At 36.1% G+C, this 27,499-nt stretch overlaps 1 protein-coding gene across 1 annotated transcript in view; it reads right to left on the bottom strand.

The window, feature by feature from the left end:
* Window positions 1-395: 395 nt before the first annotated feature.
* plekhm3 (pleckstrin homology domain containing, family M, member 3) overlaps window positions 396-27,499 on the bottom strand; it is a 63,146-nt gene continuing 36,042 nt past the window's right edge. Inside the window, exons 6-8 of the mRNA XM_056465408.1 lie at window positions 19,131-19,194; window positions 8,013-8,170; window positions 396-1,091 (exon numbers count right to left, since the gene is read on the bottom strand). Coding sequence (XP_056321383.1) covers window positions 920-1,091; window positions 8,013-8,170; window positions 19,131-19,194 — 394 coding nt within the window. The 3' untranslated portion in view covers window positions 396-919. The remainder of the gene's footprint in view (window positions 1,092-8,012; window positions 8,171-19,130; window positions 19,195-27,499) is intronic.

Here is a 27,499-nt window from a genome sequence, read left to right as displayed (position 1 = left end):
GAGCCTGTCCATGGTGGCTTTGCTTTATGTTTCTTGTTAAAAAGACGTATGAATGCTAAACAAAGCCCTAGAACTCTAGACTGTAATTTTGGGGCTTGGTGGCTGAGGGTAGTTTGTAATCACAGACCGAGCGGTTAGCAAGAACAACGTGCTTCTGCTGCTTATAGGCAGCGCCACTGAGTGTTGATAAACAGTCAAGCTTTTTAAACTCCAGCTGGACGGAAAGAGACACCAGTTGACATTACACCCCCAACTTCAACCATCATGGAGTGTGCAAAGCTGAAAGCTTCGAAGATTTAAGACAAAAATGGCAAAATACTTAAAGTGCAATGAACTTGTAATAAATAAAACAGAACAAATGTAACAATGCAATCGCCTTGGAAAAGTACAAAATAAAAAGTTCTAAGCACGTTTATTTTCATGTTCAGCCATCGAGATTCAAGGGTCTTCAGTATTGAAGGTGAAGGGAAGCCGAACGTGACGGCCAATTTGCAGCACTCATTTTCACCCAACCATTAATGGATTAGAAGCTCTATTTGTGTCCAGAGATTGGTTTGAATCATCGCTCTTAGATTGTGAGTCTGCCAGAAAGTGCATTATTTTACATCTGTCAGTGAGAGTGTGTTTATGTGCAAGTGTGTGAGCGAACTTTGCCTGTATTTGTCGGTTGGCCCTGGCTGTCATTTGGTAGATGAAAGGGAAGGGTAAATTGGTATCATTATGAAGCCTCTGCTCTTCGGAAGCTGAATTATTGTCTCTGTGCCCATCTCTCTCAGGTGAGGGAGAAGGTAAAAAAACAAAAAAAAAAACTCCTCTGTTTCTCGGTTTTGACAGAGCACTTCCACCGAATGAGCACAGAGTTTTGTGGTACAGCAGCTCTTGGACTTCATTAGCACAGTTTTGCTCTTGGTGAAGAGTCTCAGGTGTCCAGCTCAAAGCAGTCCAGCACCTCGTCATCGGGACTGTCGTGAGGGCCGTGCCTCTTCCAGAATGACGCCGGCTTCTTGTGCAGCTCTCTACGAACGCACCGTGGGCATGGCTGAGCTCGCATCCGGCACTCAGCGTGGAAGACGGCTCCGCAGCCCTCACACCTGCAGCCAATACACAGAAGGGCACTGATGCTTCATCCAAACATTCACTAATACCAGGAAAAACATTCATCCTGTCTGAAACACTTGGTGTATATTGAATGAATGATCAAACATCTGAATAGGAAAAGGGTTTGCTGAAATTGTTCTAGAAATTAGGAAAGTCATGAACACTGTACTAGACACTACATTTTCAGACATTTTAATAAGAGTGTCTATGTGGAATAATTAACAAAAATTAATTAACGGTACTCATAACTGATGTTTAAAAATTAAAATCGACATCAGGTCGATGCCAAGTAGTGATGTGGCAAACGATGACAGTAACTGATGATGTGTCTGAATGCTGTTATTAGTCATGACACTCCATAATGTTTAGCTTAATGGGATAGTTCACCCCAAAATTTATATTTACTCAAGAACTGAGTTTCTTTCTTCTATTGAAAACAAAAGAAGATTTTTTGAAGAAAACTGAAAACCACTGACTTCAATAGTAGGAAAAACCAGCCTGATCTCACGAGAAAACATAAGTATTTTACCTTTTGTCAGTTTATTCGTGCTAATTCGCACGAGTTTAGTCGTATGAAAATGTCTGATTTTAAAAAGGCACTCAACCTCATCCCTAAACCCAACCATCATTGGGTGATGAGCAAATCGTTCTAAACTGTACGAATTAGATTGTACAAATTCAGATGAATTAGCCACTAAATCAAAATTACAAATTGTCGTGAGATTGCAATGGGAAAAACAGATATGGAAGCCAACTGTTACAGGAACATTTTTTAAAATATCTGGTTTTGTGTTTAACAGAAGACAAAGTGTTATTTTTGAGTGAACTATCCCTTTAAAGTAGAGATGCCCAAAGTAGGGCCCACAGGCCAAAGTTGGCCCATTGTAACCTTTGATTTGGCCCACCATCCCATCTGAGAGTGAGAATGGTGGAGAGAGTTAGGGGAATACCTTTAACAGAGATCGTCATTGCTGATTTGACGCAACCTTTTTTGTTTGTTAGTTTTATTGCAGATCTACAAAAAAGCAAACTGAAATTAAATGTTGTAAATGAATCGGAGTTTTTAAAATGTAAAAACTGTTACTTTATGGATAAAGGGCTATGAAGAAGACATCAGTAAACAAATCAAGGCAAAAACTAGTGTAACTCCATTCTGTTATAAATGAGATTGCTATTACTGTAGTAAGTCCATTATGAAATGCAAAAACATATACTGTATTAGTTAATTTAAAGCAATGTTTTCTATTTTTTTTTTTTTTATATTATTAAATAAATAAGGAAATTACCCATGGCAACTATGTTTAATTTTAGCCCACTAGCCTCAATCAAGTTGTGGCCCTTCATAAGAAAAGAGTTTGGGCACCCCTGCTTTAAAGACATAGTCCACCAAAAAATAAATTATATAACATATATACAATATAATATATGGCTCGGTGGTTAGCACTGTTGCCTCACAGCAAAAAGGTTGCTGGTTTGAGCCCCGCCTGAGTCAGATGGTGTTTCTGTGTGAAGTTTGCATGTTCTCCCTGTGTTTACGTGGGTTTCCTCCGGGTGCTCCGGTTTCCCCCACTGTCCAAGCACATGCGCTATAGGGGAATTGAATAAGATAAATTGGCTGTAGTGTGTGTGAGAATGCAAGAGTGTATGGGTGTTTCCCAGTAATGAGTTGTGACTGGAAGGGCATCCACTATGTAAAACATATGCTGAATAATTTGGCGGTTCATTGCGCTGAGGCGACCCCCGATTAATAGATGGACTAGGCCAAAGTAAAATGAATGAATACTATATATATATATATATATATATATATATATATATATATATATAATACAAATAAAACAAAAATAGCTTCTTATTTTTTACATATTTGCATATTAATTTACTAATTTAAAAACATTTGTTTACATTTTTGTAATTTAAAATAAAATTTTTAAATGTAGTTTATACCGTTAAAGACGGTAACATCGCTGTAATTCATTACAAACATGCAGTCTTTTAAAAACGTTTTAAACTTGTAAAACTCATTCTTGATCACTTTTGATGATGATTGATGATCACAGTGACGACGCAGTGGCGCAGTAGGTAGTGCTGTCGCCTCACAGCAAGAAGGTCGCTGGTTCGAGCCTCAGCTGGGTTAGTTGGCATTTCTGTGTGGAGTTTGCATGTTCTCCCTGCGTTCGCGTGGGTTTCCTCCGGGTGCTCCCGTTTCCCCCACAGTCCAAAGACATGCGGTACAGGTGAATTGGGAAGGCTAAATTGTCCATAGTGTGTGAGTGTGTATAGATGTTTTCCAATGATGGGTTGCAGCTGGAAGGGCATCCGCTGTGTAAAACATGTGCTGGATTATTTAGAAGTTCATTCCGCTGTGGCAACCCCGGATTAATAAAGGGACTAAGCCGAAAAGAAAATGAATGAATGAATGAATGAATGATGATCACAGCGAGCTGAACAGATCTTTTAATCCCAGCTGCTTTGTGCACATCCTGTCTTGTTGATATGATTATATGCATTACTATGGATCAAATCAAATCGGTGGGCTGGGAAACCACACACCTACATCACGTTGTGGTCAGCCTCAAAACGGGAGGGATTTGGATCGCATTTTAATGTCAGGAAATTCAAAAGAGAGACTTATTGTCTTTATATCAGCACAATATGACTGTGGACACACTATACCTACACACAGTTCGGCCCAAACAGCTTCAAAAAGATGATTTTCATCATAGGTGTCCTTTAATGTTTATCTGAAAATCTGATATATTTTCCCCCAAATTGATGAATGAATTTGAATGAATAAACTCCTAAAAATGACAATTTATTCAACAGATTATCATCTATTGATCTTCCTGTACACAAGTGTTTATTTATTTATTTATTTTTTTAAGTCTTACTGAACATTTGTTGTATGCATGTTTACATACGCATACACTTTCAATTATACGTCTACTTATATGCATGCTAAAAATGTTCCTCTTGGTCTATATAAAAATCCCAGAACAATTAGGAGCGCATGGGCTTCCTCTAAAGAAAAACAACTTCTTTCTGTGAACCATCATGGGCGGCAGTAGCTCGGTGGTTGAAGCTATTGAGCTGCCAAGCCAACAGTTAAACCGAGATCGCTGTTGGCCAAGAGGCTGTGCCATACTAACCCGAAGTACTACTGGTGGTCCATTCCCAAAAACACTCCACACTTCACATTAAACATTAAAACGACCTTATTTTAACTAGAATTTACTAACTAAATTCTCCTTATGTTATTTCCTCCATATAGAGGACTAGACCACCAATGTAAGGTATCACAATTTGAAGCATGTCCAACATGAATAAAATCCGAACGCATGCTAACAAGATAATACTAGCTGACTGGATGTCTGTTTTAAATTGGCCTCTATAAATAAATAATTCTTTCCAACAGTAAGGATCTGAAAGGGCTGTAGGGCTGTGGCGTGTTGCTCATTGGAGAGGTGTGGTGGAGTTTATGGATTTACAGTGGGGTGTGGAGACACCTTCTGCTCTTATGACTGCATACTAGTGCCCTATTGAGCATGTACTGTTACAGATAGAACATGAAGTGCACACAAACACACCCATAACATTTGCAAGAAACTAAACAGATCACACAGGAAATCAGTTAGTGCAACACCTGGATCCAGCTGTACTAACAGACACACTCAAACTGACTGAACAGATGCGACTGGGCCTACTCGTAAATCAAACCGGTGCTAATAGATAGGGTATGAAACAATTTCAATAAACATGATTCATTTTTTGATGATTTTTTTTCATATTTAAGTAAAGAGAGAAAAAAATCTGAATGCAATTGTTTTTTTCAGAGCTGGGCAAATAGCATCCAAAATAAAAGTTTGTACTGGCATAATATTTATTTATTCATTTTCTTTTCAGCTTAGTGCCTTTATTATTTAGGGGTCGCCACAGAGGAATGAACCGCCAACTTTTCCAGCATATGTTTTACACAGCGGATGCCCTTCCGGCTGCAACCCATCACTGGGAAACATCCATACACTCTCATTCACACTCATACACTACGGCCAATTTAGCTTACCCAATTATGTAAATGTGATAAAAGCAAAACTATACAAAACTAATTTGCTACATAGATATTTAAATTTATATATAATTTGTATCATATATATTATTACATATTACATGTATATCTAAATATAAACAAGCATTTTTATTTAAATATATGCATGCACATGAGTATTTATATATAAACATACATAAACATACATACATGTTTATATATACATACATGTTTATATATATATATATATATATATATATATATATATATATATATATATATATATATGTATATATATATATATATATATATATATATATATATGTATATATATATATATATATATATATATATATATATAAGCACACATATATTATGTCAAAAAAACTTTTATTTTCGACGCAATTTGCCCAGCACCACTTTTTTCTGATATTTAGATTTTTCTTTCGATTTATATAAATCAGATATATCAAAATTCATTTGTATTATTTAAAATATATGTACTGTGAATGTGCATTTTTTGTAATATTACACTTTTTCGGAATGTTTCATTGTGCAATACTGCCTTTACTATTTAATTATCCTACTAAATATCAACAGCGTTTTATTAGGCATCACAATGTAATTGTAGTAGAGCTTAAATTTTTCATTTTGTTGTCCATACTGTAGAATGCGAAAATTAAATATTATTCACTAAATGTTATTCAGTATAACAACAGTTGTTACTGTTAGTTTTTTTTTTTTTTTTTTACCAAAAAACGCATATTTAGAACAATATTATTTACAACATTACAATATTATTTGCTGAGATAATAAAAGAATATTAGAAGACTAAAATGCAGCTGCAAAATATTAATTCATTGTCATTTTAAATCTTTATACTCTGAATCTCCAAGTGTCATTTATTAGTTTGAATACGTATTTGATTTCATTTTACATAAATATTTTGGTTGCGCTTTATGGAATGTTTCACCCCCCCCCCCCCCATTTATTTAACCATAAGTTACTTAAAACATTCATTTAGACACTGGGACATAATATGTCTGGGACATTTCTATGTATTAAAAAAATCAAAATGATTAGCCTCTTTAAGCTATATATTTTTTCGTTAGTCTACAGAACAAACCATCGTCATACAATAACTTGCCTAAATACCCTTAGCTGCCTAGTTAACCCTTTAAATGTCACTTTAAGCTTTATAGAAGTGCCTTGAAAAATATATAGTCAAATATTATTTACTGTCTTCATGGCAAAGATAAAATAAATCAGTTATTAGAGATGAGTTAATAAAACGATTATGTTTAAAAATGTGTTGGAAAAAAAAAATCTCCGTTAACAGAAATTGAGAAAAAAATAAATAAACAGATGAGCTAATAACTGAGGGGAGCTAATAATTCTGACTTCAACTGTATACTAACGTATTAACATTTGCTTCTACATAGCTCGTTTCCTATAGGTGTTTAAAATACAGAGCTTCTTATTTCTTATTTTTATTAAAAGCATTTTAATATAAAATATGGTATAATATCTTAACCATCTCATCTAAGTCCATTTAAAAGTCAACACTTGAGCTGTCGGAACCCTAACCAATAGTGCCTGAGTTTTTATCAGTGTTGCCGTGAGAAGAGCTATGTTTAAACAGCAGCATCTGTTCTGGGAACTGCACTCCACTTCGCTGGAGAGTCCGAAAAGCTTCTAGTCACACTGCTGGTATGAAGAGTCCAGTTTATCAGCTGAAGGCCACAAGTGGACAACACACGCATTCTGAAAAAAGCGGAGATGCTGGAGGGATTAACTGTCCCCTTATACAGGGTGGCTTATTATCACCGTGCCATCACACCTCAATCCAATGCCTTCTGGGTGTCACTAACATGAGACAGAGGCTGGACAATCCTCAGCACTAGTGTCAACTACACCTGTACTCATTCTCTTCATACACTGCTAGCATCAGTAAGATCTTTTTACAGTAGATTTCGATTTTTTAACGATATAATTTAATATTAGTTTTTGTTCTTAAGTTTAAAAAGGCTGCATTTATATGATCAATAATACTACAAATATACAAATAAATATTAATTAAATAATAGTGAAATAGTATTACAATTCAAAATGACTGTTTTGGTATTGCTATCAGTTTACAATTATATTTATTCCAGTGATTTAAAGCTACTGTTTAGCATAATTACTCCAATCTTGAGTGTCACATGATTCATCAGAAATTATTAGAATTATATGAATTGCTGTTCTATTAGGATCAGTTAGTATTGGTTAAAAAAAGGAAAAAAGTTATGCAGTATAGAATAGAAAGAGTATAAAAGTATATTAACCTTTTAGGATTCTTTGCTCAAAAGAAAGACAGCATTGTTTTTTGATTACAAGAGAAATGTCTGAATCACTTTTGAACAATTGAATATGTCCTTAATAAATAACAGTAAATACATTTTTAATTGTAAATAAATAATACTGGAGAATGAAAAAATGAAGCAGTCCAACAGCTTTCCACACCAATAATCATAATAATAATAATAAATGTTTCTTTGGCAGTGGATGATCAGATTATAATGATTTCTGAAGTATCATGTGACACTAAAGACTGTTTTACGATGCTGAAATTCCAAAATAAATGACATTAAAAATATATTATATTTCCTAATTGTACAATAATTCTGATCAAAGAAATGCAGCTTTGGTGAGCAGAATAGGCTTTTTTATATAAACATTTTTAACTGATCCCAAACTGACCAGTAGTGTATATCTCACTTTCAGAGTACTAATTGCAAGGTAATTGTTTTTCTGTTGGGGCCAATTTATGCATCAACTTTGGTTTACAAAGACATTTAGAGGTTAAACCTATGTCTACGGGTCTCACCTTTTAGTGGCATTCTCTTGGAAAGGGTAGATGACCTGGCCAGTGTGACAGAGCTCACAGATGAAGCCCTTCTCTCGGCACAGACTACAGCTGTACACATGAGAGCTGGCAAACTTGATCACCTTTGAGAGGAAAGGAGCAAGCTTTCCATCAATGACCTGTAGGAAACAGAAAGACATTAAAAACGAGTTAGATGTACATGTTCCAAGACTACAAATGTGAACAAAATATTTTTTTTTTCATATTTATATATTAACTACACAGTTTTTTGTGCTAGAAATATGATGATGTTATAATACCAAAATATTTAACCTACACAATTCTGAAAAACAAGATCAATATTTTTCAGCAAACACTAATACGAATACCAAATCAACAAATTGAGTTAGTCCTAGGCATGGTTCGGTATAAGATTCTGATAGTATGATAACCTTGGATAAAAAATTATCACGGTTTCACGGTACTGTGATTACTTTGTAAACCTTGAAACCGGTTATTGTCCCATGCCTAGTTTGTCCTGCTTGTTATTGCAGATTAATAGTTTAAAAAATCCTTAAACCGTTCGAAATAGCATTTAAAAAACCTATTGTGCTGTCTTAAACGCTCCTAATTTTGTTTTGGAGGTCTCTTACAAGTTGTCATGCACGCAAGTAAAAAAAACGCTTCAAATTTCCTCATAATGTATTTTTTTTTGTTTTATTTTTGTTATATTTATATTTATTTCCATATTTCCAACCTTTCCTTTCCAAGAACTTATTCTGCACTGATTGGTCAGATGGTGTAGTCTGTTGTGATTGGTCTACCGCTTACAACATCCATTGCTATATCTGCATTTCAGCTTCCATATTCCGATTTCGAAGAGACCTTTAACCTATGAATTTGTGCTCATGTGAAGAAACACTGGATTTGATCAACCCAAATCGAAAGGCCAAAAAGGACTTGTGAACTGATTTACAGTATAACTAATAATACATGCCCCTGTTGAGACTATGAATGTAAAGAACAATTAAGTATGTTTAACTGAATCGCTAACTACCTCTTCAATTAGTCGCTTTAGATAAAAGTGTCTGCTATGCAAATGTAATGTAAATGTTTAGATTAGTCACTGCCGAAATTTCTTCGTTTATTGCAGGGGTCACGAATATTGGTCCTGGAGGGCCAATGTCTCTGCAGAGTTTAGCTTTAACCTGCCTGGAAGTACAGTATACCTGTAAGACCTTGATTAGCTTGTTCAGGTGTCTTTAATTAGGGTTGGAGCTAAACTCTGCAAGACACCGGCACTCCATAATAAGTTTGGTGACTGCTGGCTTAGTCCATTTGTATAACACTGAATGTCAAAATTCTGTAGAATGGATTTTATATTTAGCAACATGTGTTAAAGGGATAGTTCATTTAAAACTGAAAACTGTCATCAGTTACTCACTCTTGGCTTGTTACAATTTTGTGATATTTTGAAGAAAGTTGGAAACCTGTAACCACTGACTTCCACAATTGTTGTTTTTCCTACTATAGAAGTCAGTGTTTACAGGTTTTCATGTTTCTTCAAGGCGTCTTCATTAGTGTTTAACAAAATAAAGAAACTTACAAAGGATTGAAGCTACGCAAACGTAAGTCAATATTAAGTAAATGTGCAGTTTTGGAAAACTTTAAAGAGGGTGACAATTCTATTTGTAGCAGAGATGTGATGCAAATGAACTAAAGGTAGAACAAAATAGGATTTGTTGAACATTGTCAACAATTATATTTGAATTCTGCTGAGCATTCTGGAAAAATCTGGCAGTACAGATTCTTTGCTGGTCTACTTATAATCATTCAGCATGAGGAAAAAGAGGATTGAGGAGGAACCAGGGGAATATTGAAAGTGTAAACCATGATCCAAATAATTCAGCTGTCAAAGAGGCTTCACTAAATGTGTTCAACAGCTATAAGAGTTGAGCAGATAAAAAATATATGCTTAAACAAAAAAATAAACTCATTATGAATAAGACAGTAATCCTCCTGTTAACAGTTAGTGGTTATCTGAGATTTGTAGCGTCTGGACAAACACTCATGGACAAGCTGCAACGAGTGAAAAGTACCAAAAAAAAAAAAAAAAAAAAAAAAGACATCACATCAGGAATCCGCATGAAAACTAATGAGAGTGGGGGGGTTGGCTATGGATTGAGGGTGGGGTAATTCCTTTTGGGAGACTGTTTGCAAAAAATAATATGTGAATGCCATTTATCGGCCAGAGTAGTTAAAAATCGGCCTGGTCTTTGAAAGTGGGGTGCTGAAGAAGCCGTATTGTGGGCTGCTGAATGAAACAGGGGAAGGGGCCTAGACCTCCAGTGCATATTCACCAAGGGGGCAGAGACAAGTGGCTACACCTGGCAGCACTGCAGCACACCAATTAAAGGGCCTGCCAGCATTCTTCAGCCCTTCCACAAGGAGCCGGCCAAAGAATGGAGGAGGAGAAGAGGGGACAGTGGAGCAGAGAGGAGAGCTTGGGAGGGTGGGACGGGAAAGGCTTGGGGGAAAAAAAGAAAGAATAAAGGAAGGACCACCGCGGTCTCCCACGAAAGACGCGCACGCGCACACACATACGCAGCGTGAGTGGGGAGAAGAGGTTGAAAAGGGGAAGGTTTGTGTGGGAACAGGGTATCTAGATATGCTGGCTGTGGCAAAGATGTTGGAAGATGTGTTCAGTCACTTGAAATGTGGTGTGTAGAGTTCAAATTTACATTAATGCATTTGGCAGACACTTTTAGCCCACTTAGAGTCAGAGTCAAGATGCAAGTGTTAGCAGTCTTTATTTTTCAATTCAATTCAAGCAGCTTTACAAATGCACAGATTTAATTACAATAAAAGACAGAAAAAGTTAAGGTGTGGAGTATATGGTAGACAGTACAGTGGTCAGGCATAGTTAACCTGCAGTTATACAATAGTGAACTTTCAAATAAGTGATGTATGTAATGCATGTTCAATGAAGTGATCTAATCAACAAAATATTTAAGAACAAATGTGTGTATTGCTTTTCCTTGAAATCTAACCCATTACTAGAACAACATTCTACTGTTTGAGCTGAAGTTTATTGAGGTTGTACAAATTCAATAGTGTTTTTTTTTTTTGCTCCAGGTTAAACCACGAATAATTCTAAGAGGCATTAGCAAAACAAACACTGCTGCTATTCACGGAACATATGTAATAAGTCATAAATTGTTCTCAAGCTTGGTCTGATGGGTTGGATTGCTTTCTTTTCACAAGCGATCCACTCCTTATTCAGGCAATCTCAGACAGATTGGTTTGGTGTGGAACTAATCTCAAACACAATGCAGATTTGCATTCATGATATAGTATTTAATATTGTTAGATGACTAACAATATAATATGAGGAACAAACTAATAACCTTAATTGTCTTTAAACGTAACTTATGTTTTACATTAGAAGGTGCTTAATGAAGGTAAAATGCATAAACAAGTTAAAGGATAAATAAAGAAAAATAAAAGAAAAAATATAACAATACAAACATGGTTATCAATTAAATGCACTCAAATTTCTTTCCATCATGTCATTAATAAAATCATAGAGAAAAAAAAAAATTCTGCATCACCCACCAATTCCAATAGACTGAAGGCCAAAAGGCCTATGCTTCTATAAAGCAGTCACTGCCCATTGAACACCAAGGGGATGTTGCTGGCAGGCTTTCTCAGTTAGAGTCATCAGGAGAGCCTTTAACCATCCATCCATCAAGCAGCTTTCAGTTCAGACACCCTTGTTTTTCTCTGACCGGGGCTGACAGAAGCCTGAAGGCAATACCCTGCCTTTTCCCTTGTGGAGGAGTAATAAAGCAAGGCATTAAGAAAACGCTACAAGCCACCAATCAAAGCAGCGGGGTGAGCACACTTGCCGTCCTTTGGTAAAGATGATATATACTCCCCTTGATCAATGCTGGCAGTGGGTGTAATTAAGCAATTCAATAATTTAGCAGGGACTGTGAACAAAACAGCAAGTACGCTTGGGTACACCAGGTTTGATGGAGCGGGACTGTGAAGAGCTAAAGGGCTGTTAAAGAGAGTTACTGACAACTTAATGGAAGTGTGAAATGTGAAAGTGTAAAATGAGTAATTAAACACAAGGACGTCAGTAAAATAGTTTAATGCCCACCGAATGAAGCTAAGATCATGTATGGATAATCTCAAAATCGGCTAGAGAACATTAGAATAGTTATAGAAACTAGTCACTAGGAGCCGGCTGCACCAGCAGTGCATAAGTTAAAATCTAGCCTAGTTATGAATTAAAGGGACAAAGTTACAACTTACACATTACTAAATATTTTTGTGTTGCACCACTAAACTTAGTTTAAATGTAACACTACGTTCGAACTAAATATTTACGGCTGCCTCCCCTATGTATAATGGTAGAAATGAGATGATGGCGAGATTAGTTTACATAGAGGAGCTTGCGATGGTAATGAAGAATGATCCCCCTCTACTCACAGCCTTATTTTCCTCACAAATCGAAAGAAGAGTTTAATTTTCTATTAAGGAGTGTTAGTGTTAATTGTATCCATCAATTAAATGAGATTTTCTTCATGACTGAGTTTTTTTTTCCTGCTCTTTGCTCTTTCATATGTAGGATATAAAAAAAATAATCAAGTTTAATGTTTTGTTAACTTTGTGTATTTCGCGTGCATTCACGGCTCGCGATATAGGTGTGTGCGTTATCTGTTATTAGTGACTGACTGTAATTTAATTTAATTTAGAATTTCATTTTCATAGGACAGTTATATATAGAAGCATTAGTTGCAGAATTTTAAAGCAGTTTAACAATTTAAATGCTTTTTATTGGATATTACGTCATTCAGTGCAACTACACATAACATTCTGGAGAGCTTATGACCTACTAACTGCGATTTGCCTTAAGAACATGTGGTACAACCGAAGAAAGAACAAATTTTGTTACAAACTAGCTAGTAGTTAATAAGCCCTTATTGTGGAATTTCCGTTCCAGTTTAAGAAAGAACTTATGATCAGCAGTGGTGAAAAGAGTACTGAAAATCCACACTTTTTAAAAAGTAAAATAATAAGTTATTAAAAGTAAAAGTACCACTACCTGCCTAAAATGTGGTGCAAGTGGAGTAAAAGTATCTGTTGTAAATATTACTCAAAGTATGAGTAAAAAGTAGACCTTTCAAAAGTACCCAAGAGTAGTGGTTACGCTGTGATATTACGCTGTAAAAAGCTGATGCATTTACAAGCAATTTATGGATGTGTGTAAACGTAACATTCTGTAGTGCATTTAGTTATTGGCCAGCAAACACACAGCATCTTAAGATGTTAATATTAAGTTAGATTAGATGCCGGGTGACTAAAATTCAATGTCTAGCCAGCATCTAAGGAAAACATTATTTTGAATCAAATGACGATGATATTTGGTTGATTTTAGGTTGTGTAAGAAAGTGACCAAAACCCAACGTTGAGCTAAGATCTTAAACCAACGTCATACTGACATCAAATACTGACATTTATTCATCAGGTATGGCAACCAAAACCCAACGTCTGATCAACGTCATAGTGGTAACATTCACACAACTTCAAGCTCTAAGATTATTAGACGTTGATTTTAGGTTGGATGTTGGGTTCTGGCGTCAACCCGATTTTCATTTTCAGACAAATTGCAACATCCCCACGACGTTGGGGTACAACATCAATCTGATGCCATGTTGACGCCTCATGCCTGCTGGGTGTTTAAGGCCATTTCGGTCATCACACAGTAAATATCCATCCTCTTCTCATCAGTGACATGCATCTAAACAGTCTTTTGGACAACTTTTGGACACTTTTAATGCTTCAAAACAGTTTGATGCAATTATAAATCGCTCATGTCTTGAGGTAGTTCATTATGATGTGATTTACCTTCTATGGTGATTTGATTGGATGGGAATCAGAGGACTGATTTTTTTAATCCCCAAAGACAAGAAAAAATAAAGTAGTGACTGCAGGTTGAAGGAAAGTAGTGGAGCAAAAGTACCAATACTGCACTAAAAAGGACTCAAGGGAAAGTAAAACTACTTGGTAAAGTGTAATTTCTGAGAAAAACTACTCAATTACAGTTGTTTGAGCATTTGTAATTTGTTACTTTACACCACTGACAATCAGCTGGTGCAACCCTCCCCAGTCCCCCAAGACCCTCGTTGTATTCATATCATCACTTTGATCTCTAACCTATACCAACATGTAGCTGCTTGCTTCATATTAGTTGTAGCTACATATCATTGAAGTTGAGAAAAAAAAAGATAAACCATAAAGGAGACAACGGTGAGAGATAAATGCTAATGCTAACATGAGCTTTCTGTAAGTGTAAATGTGTAGTAACACTTTAAACTTCTGTGTCATTGTTGGATATGGCATGCATTCACACAATCTGTATACACTAACACTGCTAGTTCCTATTGTGAAGAATTAGACCATTTCCTGTTTGGCTTTCAAGAACTCATGTGTGCAAATGTGCACTATGTTAGTGTAAACGTTAAGGCAGGATTTTATTTTGATTGAAAATGGTGTCATGTGCCCACACACCCTGGCACAATGAAATCCATGTTAAAAGTCTTTGCTTTTAACACTCTTGAACTGAAAAAAGCCGCCATATAAGTGGCCAAGGCATGCATCAATGTTGGACAGCTCACTAAAAACAGCATCTCTGTGGCTATCGCAGGGGGCACGCGAGTTGTCTGCCAAATCAATTCCCCCTAAATCCCCCACCTTTTGCTCCTGTCTTGCATGTGCTTTGTCGTCTGCTTCTTAATCCCCTAAAACCACAGTTTAGCGCCTACTTCTTCATCCCCTCCTCAGCCCTGGCCCTAATGTCCTTGCTTGCTCCATTAAACGGCAGAGAAAGGGCCCAGATTAGACAGATAAAAAGAGTGCGAGCTGTGTTTGGATAACACCCTCCCTGCCAGCCCCTCGCAAAACAGGATTACAACCAGCGTGTGTGTGAGGAAATAAAAAAAGGAAGCGAATCAACCAGGGTACCATGCGAGATGGGCACAAGGGAAACGACATGAAGGTTCATCATGTATTTGGCCCATGTGTAAACATTCAAGCAATTGCCAAGCAGGTATCCCATTGAAGATGAATGATTTTAGGAGTTTACTAAAAGCTGAAGAACATCAAATTCCAGTATGTTCATTCTGAGAACCTAAACGTTGCCGCTTGAGCTCAATTAAGTGCATATTGTTGGCACGACTAACACCGTAGTCTTGGGTGTAATGCAGACGATAAAATTAGCATTTATATAGCACTCGCCCATATTATTGCAACTTTTCCTACTTTTCCAATGGAAATATAAAACAAAAGGCAATGGCCAAACAAAGTTGGCTTATCAGCAAGTCTTGCACAAACAAATACAGTCAATGGGCTCTTTTTTTTTAAAGAAGACCAAAACCCAGGGCTAATTGTTATGGGTAAATGGGAAGAGCATTCGGTTTTGTTTGGAGTTTTTGCTGCATGGAGACAGTTCAGCATTCAGTGACCTCGACGTGGAGGGCGAGCATTCCTGAGCTGCGGAAGAACTGGCATTAAGTAGCAACACTAAAAGAAAATGGCTCCTTAATAAGGTAAGCCAATTAAGAAGGTGAAAGAGAAAGTAATGTGACGTGAATGGGAAATGCCTCAAAATTGGGCCAGTGGGGGGAGAGAGCATAAAGACCTTGTGGTGAATGCGATGAATAAAAACTACACAAGAAGTGGGACAAAGTACTGACAGTACAGAGAGCATGTAAGGCGTTGAGGACTGCGCTGGTCCACTTAAAAATGCAAGTAGGAACCAAATTGTTGACGAATTTGAAGACAAAAAAAACAAACAACATTCTGCCTTTTAAAGGTATTTGTAGACAACCAGATTATTGTACTAAGTATATATTATTACAATAAATACATATTATTGTAACATTGTACCCTGTTTAAAGACCCAAAAACTGAAATAGTACTCCTGGGAGTCTGGATATGTTGATCAAAAAGACATCAGTTTAATTTTTAACAACTGTAATGCTACAAATATTAATTACGAAAAGTATTTACTATACATGAATTAAAAAATACATGCTAAAAAGGCAAGCTGTAATTGACGTGTAGAACGGTGTCAGGCAATGGGTTGTTGGGGAAGAATAGAAAGGAATGAAGGCAGAGGCAGGACTGTCACGCTTTGTTTTTCTGCCTGTTGCTCCTGAATGGCAGTAATTAGTCAGTTGGGTAAGGGGGAACACAGGGTGGAGAGGGACTCCAGCCTCCCACCAGGAGACAGAAGGGAGAGGGATGTGGGACAGGAGAATAGATGTTCTGAGAGCAACAGAAAAATAAGGGCAGGGGTCATTCCTAAGAAACAGAAGAGTGACAAAAATTCAGGCTCGACAGAGGGGGGTATGAAGAACGGCGGGTAGAAAGAAGCATAAGGAGAGAACTGTTTCCAGTTTCCCTGGTGTACAGTCAAGTCTATAAGTTTGCAAACAGCAACTTATTCTGATTTAATAACAATAATAGAGGAAGACATTTCTAATTTGTTTTTGTCATATCGTATTCATCATATATTATCATATTTATTTAACTTAAAGGGGAAGGAAATGGTTTGTTAGACTTTAAATAAATGAAACATAACTAACTGAAATTAAACTCAGTTGAACTCACAATAAAATAGTTTAAAACAGTGTAAACTAATTTAGGGACTCAATTTATTTAGCCTTAATTCCTGTGTTTTCCTTTGTTTTTGATTGTCTTTTATGATTTAATACATATCCGTCATCAAAACAGAGTTTATTTTATTAGTGAAACTTATACAATGTAATCAACTTATTTTTTCAATAATATTGTCCTCAAATAAGATGCTGCACAAAATCTATATAATAAAACACATTTGGTCTTTATAAATTAAAATAATAATGCACTAAATAGATATTTCAAGTCTACAAAAGTAATACATTTTCTATCATTGTTTAGTTTGTACAAATCAAACCAGACTTTACTTCTGGCAGTTTGTGAAAATGATTCAGTTTCATGGTATATTTGACAGCTGTTTTTAAGTGAATCTATGGTAAGAATATATATTATATATAAATAATTGCAATTACTTTTTTTATTTGTAATTTTATTCCATGCCAAAATGAGTTTCCCCTGAGTTGCACATGCTATAGATCCACAGTAACTCCAGGAACTTCAGGGTTGCTAAGGAGTGGTGTGAAATACACAGCTCATTCTCATAGCCTCTCAACCCTCACTGTCAAATGACACTGAACAGACACACTCTTTAAGGTGATAATGTCCGCTTCAGGTGTGTGTTTGTGTGTGTGTGAAAGTGATGAAGTCTTTTATCAGAATCAGTTGTAAGTAAGAGGAATGTGTAACATGCAGTGACCTCGAAATGGATGTTAACACTTCAGCCACTCTTAAAAATGCAGGCCTGTTACTGCATTAAACCTGGTGACATTTATTTTTAAGCAAGATTTCATGAGTACTTTGTAAAATAATTGAAAACACAGGCTTGTTTGGTTTTGCATAATTGATAAATCAACACATACACTAGGGCAACAGGGTGGCTCAGTGGTTAGTACTGTTGCCTCACAGTATAAAGGTTGCTGTTTGAGTCCCGGCTGGGTCAGTTTTAGTTTCTGTGTGGAGTTTGCATGTTCTCCCCCTATTTGCGTGGGTTTCCTCTGGGTGCTCTGATTTCCCCCACAATCCAAAGCATGCGCTATAGGTGAATTGAATAAAACTAAATTGGTCGTAGTGTACAGTATGTGTGTGAATGTGTGTGAATGGATGTTTCCCCGTGCTGGGTTGCAGCTAAAAGGGCATCCGCTGTGTAAAACATATGCTGGATAAGTTGGTGGTTTATTTCACTGTGGCAACCCCTAATAAATAAAAGGACTAAGCCGAAGGGAAATGAATAAATGAACGCATACACTACCATTTAAAGATTTATCGGTGGCAAAATTATTTACAAAAGCATCACCAAGGCTGATATTGTGACATCATTTTGTAATAATTACTTTGTTTAAAAATACTATAAAATGTAATTTATTCCCATGATGTACACGTTGAATTGTCCAGAAAGTCTGATCTTCAATGTTACATTATAATTGAGGAAATTATTAGAATGCTGATTTTATGTTGGAGAAACATGTCTTAACTTTGATGCTGAAAACAGCTGTGCTGCTTATGAATTCCTGTATTTTTTTATGAAATTAAACTTTAATGTCACATTTTAATTAATCCTTGATTAATGACTATCGAACCTTATTAAAAAAAAGCACAATCACTTGTCACAAACACGTGATAAAATTGTGATCACATTATCAAGGTCAACTTTATTTTTACATGAATGTTGATCAAAGTGCTTCACAAGCATGGCGGCTAAAGAGAAGATGTAAGTTTTGACAGATTTTTTAAAAACAAAATGTAGATGAAGCTCTAATTTCCAAAGGTGATGTGTTCCAAAGTTTTTGAGCATAGACTGAGAAGCATTGTATGCTCTGTCTCATTTTGTTTTCAAGCGGGATTTAGGAACAATTAGCAGGAGCAGAGCAGAAGACCTAAGGGATCTTTGGGGAGACTACAAACTTAAAAGTTCAGATATATAGACTGCATCAAGTCCATGTAGAGCTTTAAATACATAAGTTAAAACTTTAAAATCTTTCAAACTAAAAAATCATATGCTGATTTTTACATGAAAATGTTCCAAAGCCAGATTTCACATTAAGCTTTGCATGTGTTGCATGTGATTTTTAATGTATTTGCAGATGTGAAGTTTGTAGTTTTTTCTGTAAGGGAAAACTGTCCACTGTTAAAAAAAGAAAACAATATATTGTAATTGGACCCACTCACAGTCAGTGACAAATATCTGTGGTTATGAACAAATTTAAGAGTCTGTTTTATTCTTTGAAGCAATCGTTATGTGTTGACAAAGTTCTAAATCTTTTAACATTCTACACACCCTTGAACATTTAATTCAGATTTTTTTTCTTGCTCCTATCAGCACAATTACAATTGATTATCTCATACAACAAGCACAAAAATGATGTTGTGTGTGCATACTGTATAGGTGCATAAAAAACAGATCTGTTTCAGACAAGAGAGTAATAAACTTACTTGCTGCAAATCTGCCAATGAGTAAAGATGCACGTGCTGTAACAGGTATTCTCTGGGAAAGATCCTGCGAAAACAACCAAAACAACATTAGCATGAATTTCAATATTCTGCAAGTCATAATTCAGCTTCCACATGTCTGTAGAAAAAAGACTGCATTAGTTTACACACATACATCCAAATCTATTTCAGGGGGAATGCATGCATCTCTTCTCTGTATCCATGACAACATGGGTCCAAATTGCTTGGAAATAGGGGTTAATTCAATTGAATTGGAAAAAGGCTGTAAAATAGGCATTTAAAAGCACTACCCCTTATTATGGGTGAAGTGGGGCGGCTCTGTCTCTCTCTCTCTCTCCATCTGGCTGGCTATTATGGCCCTCTTCACCTCTCTCCTCCCATGAGCCTACACTCGCTCTTTCCTTCTCTCATTCACCCACGCCTGCTCACATTACTAACTCAAGGGCCGAGAGAATTATCCAGAAAAGAGAGGACGGGGAAAAAGCAACAGGCATACTTTGAGGTGGAGAGAACGAGAGAATGTGTGGTTGAGAAAAGAAAATGAAACAGAAAATATATATAAAAATAACATTGAGATATCCAGAGTTATTAATTTCATCTTTAACTACATGAAGATTACGTGCATAATATCCACAGTCAATGGAACAGAACAACAAACATATTTCTAATTAAACAATCCTCATTTAAATTGCATGAAACATTCATTCTGATTCAATGCTGTCAGTGCAGCCACAATGTTTCTTACTACTTGAACAGGATTCTATTTTTTCTCTATTTTTACCACAGAACTCTGGAAAATTGGATCGATTAGGTAGTTTGGCACTGGAAGCCAGTGCATCTTTACTCCTGCCCACTAATAGCTCCTTCACTCCACTTCCTCGGTGGCTTGGGTCCGTCATTAGCAGCCCGTCAGACAGATGTTGGGAATTAAAGACAACCTTGCAAGCCACAAACACAGCCAAGAGACAGGAGAGAGGGAATTTATGGCATGATGACATGGCTGGAAAGCATACTGGGTAGTACTGAGCTATAATGAGGCATTTAGAAGTAAATGTAGCTATTATTTTACACATGATTTAAAATAGTAGTGATGCATGCAGCCCATGCATAAATCTAGACTCACTGGACATCACCTGAAGCCATGTTTCTACTGAAGTGTTAAAGTGTTCAGATTTTCCCTTGCTTTTAAAAAAGTTTCACATTTACAAGACGTTTTTAAAACGATCTGTTTAGAACTCTGTGAAAATGATACAAAAAATGTATTATGTATGCCAAGATGCATCTACACTGTTGGCTTTAACATAATTGAAGTAAATACACACTTTGCTGATGAAGAGTTACACTTAAAAAATTACGTTTGCTGTTTGTTCAAACTACTTATTTAAAATAAGCTGAAACAACACAATTATTGAGTTTTTATTGCGACAACTTATTCCTTTTTACAAATTTAAGATTTAGATTGTACATAAAACAAAAAAAACTTCCATGCAAATCGATTGTATGGAACACGGCAATTTTTACAGTGTAGCAAACACTTGAGTAGGGCTGGGCAATTCGGCCTAAAATCTAAATCTCGATTAAAAGCAGCAACAATACTAGCACTTGCTCCATAATTGTTGTGTTTTTGTTTGTGCTTGCCTTTAATCTACACTCCCTAAATGCATATTATGCATGCGACTCTCATATTGACAACATTTTCAAAAACGTTTAATTTAAAACCAGTCTTCAAATTTATGAGCTTTCAGTCACAAAAATTATGTTGTCGTGCAAAGAAACAGGCCAAGCGCATACAAAGTTGATCGTTTTTGCATGAAAATGTTATTGTGTAAATGGCCCTAGACATGCCATGAACTCCATTTCACAGAAATGCCATATATAAATAGGATTTAATGAACAAAGCTTTTCCTCTTTGTTTTTGAGCACTCAATAAAGGAAGTGAATGGAAACGGTGATATTTAATTGTAATCTGTCTGTTTTGGCATAACATAGTAAAGTTTGAATCTGCTGTTTTCTGTGCTTACTCAAAACACATCCCATAAGTGTTTATGTCAGTTGGCAGAGAGTAGGTGGTCCTATTTGGCTGTATTTGACCACATCAGCATCAACACGATGCAAACAATCTGGCTGAATATGCTTTCTACTGGAAGTTTTAGTCCATTTACCCTCATGTTTGTACTGTAACCTTGTGGTCAGAAAATACATCTTAATACAGGTGTAAACAGGACCTTGGTCTTCAGCTTTAGGGTTTTTGATGGAGTTCAATTTTTCTCATTTACTGCCGTAATCTCATTGCTGGCTGAAAAGAAGCATGGCAGTACTCCAGAGAGCCCCATTCAGAGTTCATCCCCCAGGCCTCATTAGGCCAAGCCATCATTATGGCGCTAATCTAAGTCTAAACTGAGGAATGAAGGCAGGGGGTGGCATGTTTACTAAGCTGGGGATGAAATCTCTTTTCATTTGTTTATGGAAGGCTTAAGGGTCAATAGACAAGAGTTGCAGCATGTGTCATTAGTACAAATAGATCTGATGACAGCTGCTTTGTTTTGCGTTTGATGTATGGCACATCTAAAACGACACTTTTCTGTTTTGACAGAATTTGTATTCTTTAAATTCAAATAGAAGAAAAAAAATCAGGATGAATGAGGAATATGGATAGTGAACAAGTGGTATGGTTAGTAACTTTGCCCCATTTTTTATTTTTGCCCAATTTTTTTTTTTTTTAAAGTTTGAACTTTTTCTCTTCTTTAGTTTTTAGTGAATCAAAATCATATAGGATGGTCAAAGCAAAATTTCCCAGAAAACGGCTCTTATAAACCGGCTCTATTTAGTAAATCAGATATGAACATAGTAATTATTGCAGCCCAATTGTGTATGTACAGAACACAACTCCGTAGCTTTTCATTGTTTAATATACACTATTTTTGACATGTAATATTAAGCAACAAAAACCTATAGTTGTAATTTGACTACATAATTAATTAAACCGCAATCTACATGGCCATTGTATTTAACGAATGTTTGTAAAGATTATTTACAGAGCTTGCACTTTAAGTATTGGCATGTCCACCTATTATGAATTATGAAACCCATGCAAACACAAGAAGAACATGCATACTCCACACAGAAAAGCCAACTGACTCAGCCGAGGCTTGAACCAGCAATCTTCTTACCGTGATGCCCAGAAGAGAGTTGTTATTTATTACTCTTTATTGTCATGCTAGAGTTTTATTAAAATTCTAAAATCATTTAATGTTAAAAATGACCAAAATGTCCCTGAGTGAGCACTCATACAATGTTTAAACTACTTATTTAAACTGAGTTGAAACAACACAATTCTTGCGATTGTTTTGGGACTTTTATTATTCAATCTCCTTAAATTGTCAAAACCACTTAACTCATCTAAAATGATTTGTGTTGGAACAACATGAATGAATTATTTGGAACCCTGCATTTTTTACAGAAAAATGAAGCATTTTTCCATTACTAAAACCAGAACAATATAATTATATCTTTTGGTGAAAAGGGGGTTTTGCAAAACATGCATAAACACCACAGAGAGTCACCTCTACAGTAGGAGACACATTTTAATATATATTTTACAGGTAGTTCAGATATATATATATATATATATATATATATATATATATATATATATATATATATATATATATATATATATATATATATATATATATATACAGAGAAATTTTTTTTTGTAATTTCTTTTGTGATTTTCATGATTGTTTTTTGTAAATGCTAGTAATTTTGAAGACTTCATTTTGTTTAATGTAAACGTGATTCCTGTAAAATGCTGAATTTTCTGTGTACAGAAAAAGATTAAGCACTAAAATGTGAACTGAAAACTGAATTTTGCCATCAAAGTCAACACTTCTTGCTATTAGGGATGTCCAGATCCGATCACGTGATCAGAAATAGGGCCAGATCACTTGGTGTCGGACTCGATCGGAACTGGATGTTACCTCTCGATCAGGACTCGTATATTTTCATTATTTTTTAACACATCAATAGTTACGCGGTGCCACAGAGATAGACCTCTTTCTTGACTTAAGACAGAAACAGCAAGGCATGCGGCAGGACATCACTTTGTTGCAGATATTGGTTAAATGACGGCAAAGTAGAACACGGAAGCAGCTTGAAGCGGAAAGCACGAGTATATCTGCGGTGTGGTGGTATTATAAAGTTGATGACGACAACATTGCCTTAGCAAACCGTGAGATATGTAAACTTGGGATTGCCTGACAGGTATTTTAAGTTGAGGTGCTTTTTGTTTTTATATTAGATTTTTTTTAATATTTACTGTTGCACTAAAGTCCAAAAGTGAAGAATTGATGTTATTTATTACTCGATTGTTCAAGCTACCACACAGAAGTGCTCTGTTTGTTAACATAGTTGTTGAATATTAAAATAAAGTGAATTAAATAAAGTAAGGAACATCCTGGATCTGTTTCTTTGCTCTTCTTTATTCTTTTTTTATGTATTATAGAAGTACTGGATCGGGTTTCGGCATCGGTAGGAACTCAAAATCAAATGTCTCGGACTTCAGGGCAAAAAACCTGATCAGGACATCCCTACTTGCTGTTGCTGCATTTTTGCTAAACATCTGTTTTTATTAAAAAATATTGTACAATTTGGCAGTTTTAATATAATTTTTTAATCCAAACACTTCTTTGCATTGATGATCCTAAATCGAATTTTAAAGAAGAAGAAAAATCAAACAAAGAATTTTCCACTCAAGTGTTTACAGATTGCTCCTGACAGGTTTGCAGCCAGAAAAGCATGAGCTCCTAATAAAGAGTCTGGAAACCACAGAGCTCAAAGCTTTACATACCCGCAAATCTGATATAACAAGTGAGGTATTACTGAACATCTTAGGAAGGCTGCTGACAAAGAAAAGATATTGCATTGACAGGATTCCACGGGCTAATGCGCTATCTTCAGTATGACAAGATGAAATCCTAACTTAATCCCGGTGGATGTGTTGTTACACTGATTTGTCTGCCTTTGTCAAGCTTGTTCAAGTCAGGACGGTGTGTGAAAAGAAACCTGGGTCTCTAAGGGTGTTCATTTGCTCTGGTCATGGGGATAGTCTATCTTCCTGCTTTCTACCTCCTCAAGCCTAAATACATCTCTGCTTTTGGCAGAGCTCCATGTCTGAGTCTTTTGTCCTTTCTAAGTGTAAATACAAATGAGTGTTTGCAGTGGTGGTAACCAGGAGATATCAGCCTTGTTGTCAAAGAAAAGAAAGCCAAATCCAGTCACCACAATCGGAGACTGGCATGTACATAAGCAAGAGACTTTTTGTGGATGTTGCTCTATTCTCTCATCTGCCTGTGGATAGGGGCTCTTTTATGGCGGAGGAATTTTAGAATAAGTGATCAATCAAAGGGCTAGGGCGGTAGTTGTGGGGGTGCATGATTTCAATCTAAATTTATTCTATGTAACAAATTAATGAAGTCTGATTCGGACGAAAAATAACTTTTTAAAAATCTTAAAATGTCAGCAAAATCACCTGTTTTTTCATCATTTGAGACATTACACAAGAAAATCATTTAAATACCAGTTCTAAAGTGACGTTTGTGAAGTTGCAACAGTTTCTGCTGTTCTGACCAGCTGCAAATGTGAATGCCGGAAGTAAGTAGTTCCTTGTACAGAAGGGTTTTTGAGACTTTCTTTTTTTAAATGCATGATTTTTCCATCTAACTGTTGTATAAACGCAATGTAACATGAGTAGCAGTGCAATATTGATGTATATCAGCACTGCTGGGGCACTAAGGCATTAGATATGGCTGGGGATAGAGAGCCATATCGCACTGCTACTCATGTGATATTGCTCATATATAGTGCTCAGCATAAATGAGTACACCCCTCACAGATCTCGGTTTTAAATTTATATTTTCTATAGGATGCTTTACAATAATACATTTGTGTGTATATACATTAGATTAATCAGTACCAAAGCCAAATCTGTTACTAATTTAACTAAAAAATGTATGATCAATCCAAAATATATAATAAAAATTAAAGGTTTTGCAATAACTTGTTTGAATTTAGATGCATTTTCTCTCTATTCCTAAAGATGTTGGGTGACTAAACTCTTTTTATATATATATATATATATTGGGTGACTAAACTCTTAGTATATTTTAATGTACTGTACATAACTGTTCAATAAAACTGTTTAGTTTAAATGCACCAAAATATATTGGTTATATTCACCAAAATAGATCAAAATTTTAATTTTCAAAAGGGGTTGTTATAATATCCTTTCCTTTGTATAATTAGCACTTCCTGTGTGTACTGCCTCTTGGTGTTGATTTACAAGAATGTCTCCTTAACTGTAAGTCACTTTGGATAAAAGCATCTGCTAAATGACTAAATGAAAATATAGTGTAAAATTTACTCATTTAAAGGGCACCTATGGTAAAAAATCTACTTTTCAAGCTGTTTGGACAGACATATGTGCATGTATGGTGTATAGACTGTCATATTGGGGTGATATAAGCACACCCAGTGCTTTTTTTTTCAATTTAACAACATAAAAAACGGTGGACCAATTGGAGCTGTTTTCAAATCGACCGCTACTTGATGTAGGAGAGCGGTCCCCCACCCACCAATATTGACTGACAGGCGCGTCATCATATCCTCAGTTTGTTAATTCACGTCCGCCATTTTCAGCGTGAGTCGAAGCAATATCACTAAAGTAACACCCTAGCTCTATTTTTAGATGCAAGGCTCCTTGGGCTCAACACAAGAGCAATATTCTCCACATTATCGCTCTAATCGGAATTATTGGTTGTATCTTTAGGTAGGTTTGCAAACATGTGTACTTCTCATTGAGTCTACCTTATACTTCAGCCGTTTGCATTTCTCGCGATCCCAGAAGCTCCCTGTGATCTTAACTAGCATGCGTTTTAGAATTCTAAACATAGGTTTCTATCAGGGTACACTCAAGTCGACAGCTGGGCGCCGCGGACCGCTGCAGAAACCTATGTTTAGAATTCAAAAATGCGTGGCGCGAAGATTCGGGACACTTCATGCTTCTGGTGCGCCACAGAGAGTGTCTGGTGTGCCGTGTCGCGGCTTCGAGCGGCGCATCCGGTGCCTCAGTCAAAGTTAATTCAGTGTGCGTGGTTATAAGTTCTGTGTACAAGCTCGGCACTTGAAACTAGCACACAGTTGGCTGTAAAACTGTACAAAGACACAAATGATTTTGTACTCTCTGCTTGGCCTGTGTCAGAGTCGTACATGTACGACTGAATGGTGATCCTCTCTCTCCTTTTCCGTCTGCCTGTCAGACTCTGTTGCAAATGCAGAGCGGGTGAGCTCATGGCCCCGCCCCCTTGTTACGTTGGCGGGAAGCCGAAACTAATCTACATGTGAAGCAACACACCCCTAAATCAGCGAACTGTGGACACGCCCCCAACATGACACTTTTTTAACACATTATAATAAAAAAAATCTGAATTGTGTTTTAAACTGAACCTAAACTGTCACACTCAGAAGAACCATAATATTAATATTAAATCTTAAAAAAGAGGGGGGGGGGGGGTCCAAAACGAAGATTGGGAATGAAGTTTAGGCAGGATATTTATAGTAATTTTGGAATGATCCAATCGGCTAGCTAATGATTAGCAATAAGGACCAGCAGTAATCGATCATATCACGTGCTCCTCTCGAAATTAGTTTGTGAAACTTCACTTAATTACAGTATTGTATACATGTATTTATACAAAATATTCTAACATAAAATTAAATAAAACAGTCTCATTAATATATGGAATATAGCTTTTCCATTAAAGACCAAAAATTAGATATGCATTGTTTATTTATATCATAAGTAATATGTAAAATTATGTGTCTGCAGTCAATATACATGTAGGAATAGTAGCCATCAGAAAAAGCAGGATTTTGTTAGTCATGTTAGTTTGTTAGTTAATTATTTAGCAAACCCTTTATTGTAACGTGGTACTGTCTTTTTAACCAGTAAGTTACACAGTCAAGGCATTAACGTTAAATATTTTAAACTTGTTCGTCATGTAAATTATGACCAAAATTTTTCATCAACGAAATTAACACTGACGGGAAAGCATAGGAAGTAGACAGCGAGGAAATCGAATTTGGGTTTCATTGAGCACCATTTCATTCACACTATGGCTCCAGTAGTTGTGTTAAAGTACTGTAAAGCCAACCAAAACTGGTTTCCCCACCCAGGACACGTGGAATAACAAATGAAAAGTGCAGACTAAGGTAGTAAGTGTGTGTCTGGATGGCCCTGTGGATCAGTGAGGTGCATTAGATCAAGTTGAACAGTGTGGATAGTGACAGCTTTC

Source organism: Danio aesculapii, chromosome 9 (assembly GCF_903798145.1).
Source record: "Danio aesculapii chromosome 9, fDanAes4.1, whole genome shotgun sequence".
In the NCBI taxonomy this organism is placed as follows: domain Eukaryota; kingdom Metazoa; phylum Chordata; class Actinopteri; order Cypriniformes; family Danionidae; genus Danio; species Danio aesculapii.
Note: the sequence above shows the minus strand (reverse complement) of the source record. Positions and strands in the feature narration are given on the sequence as shown.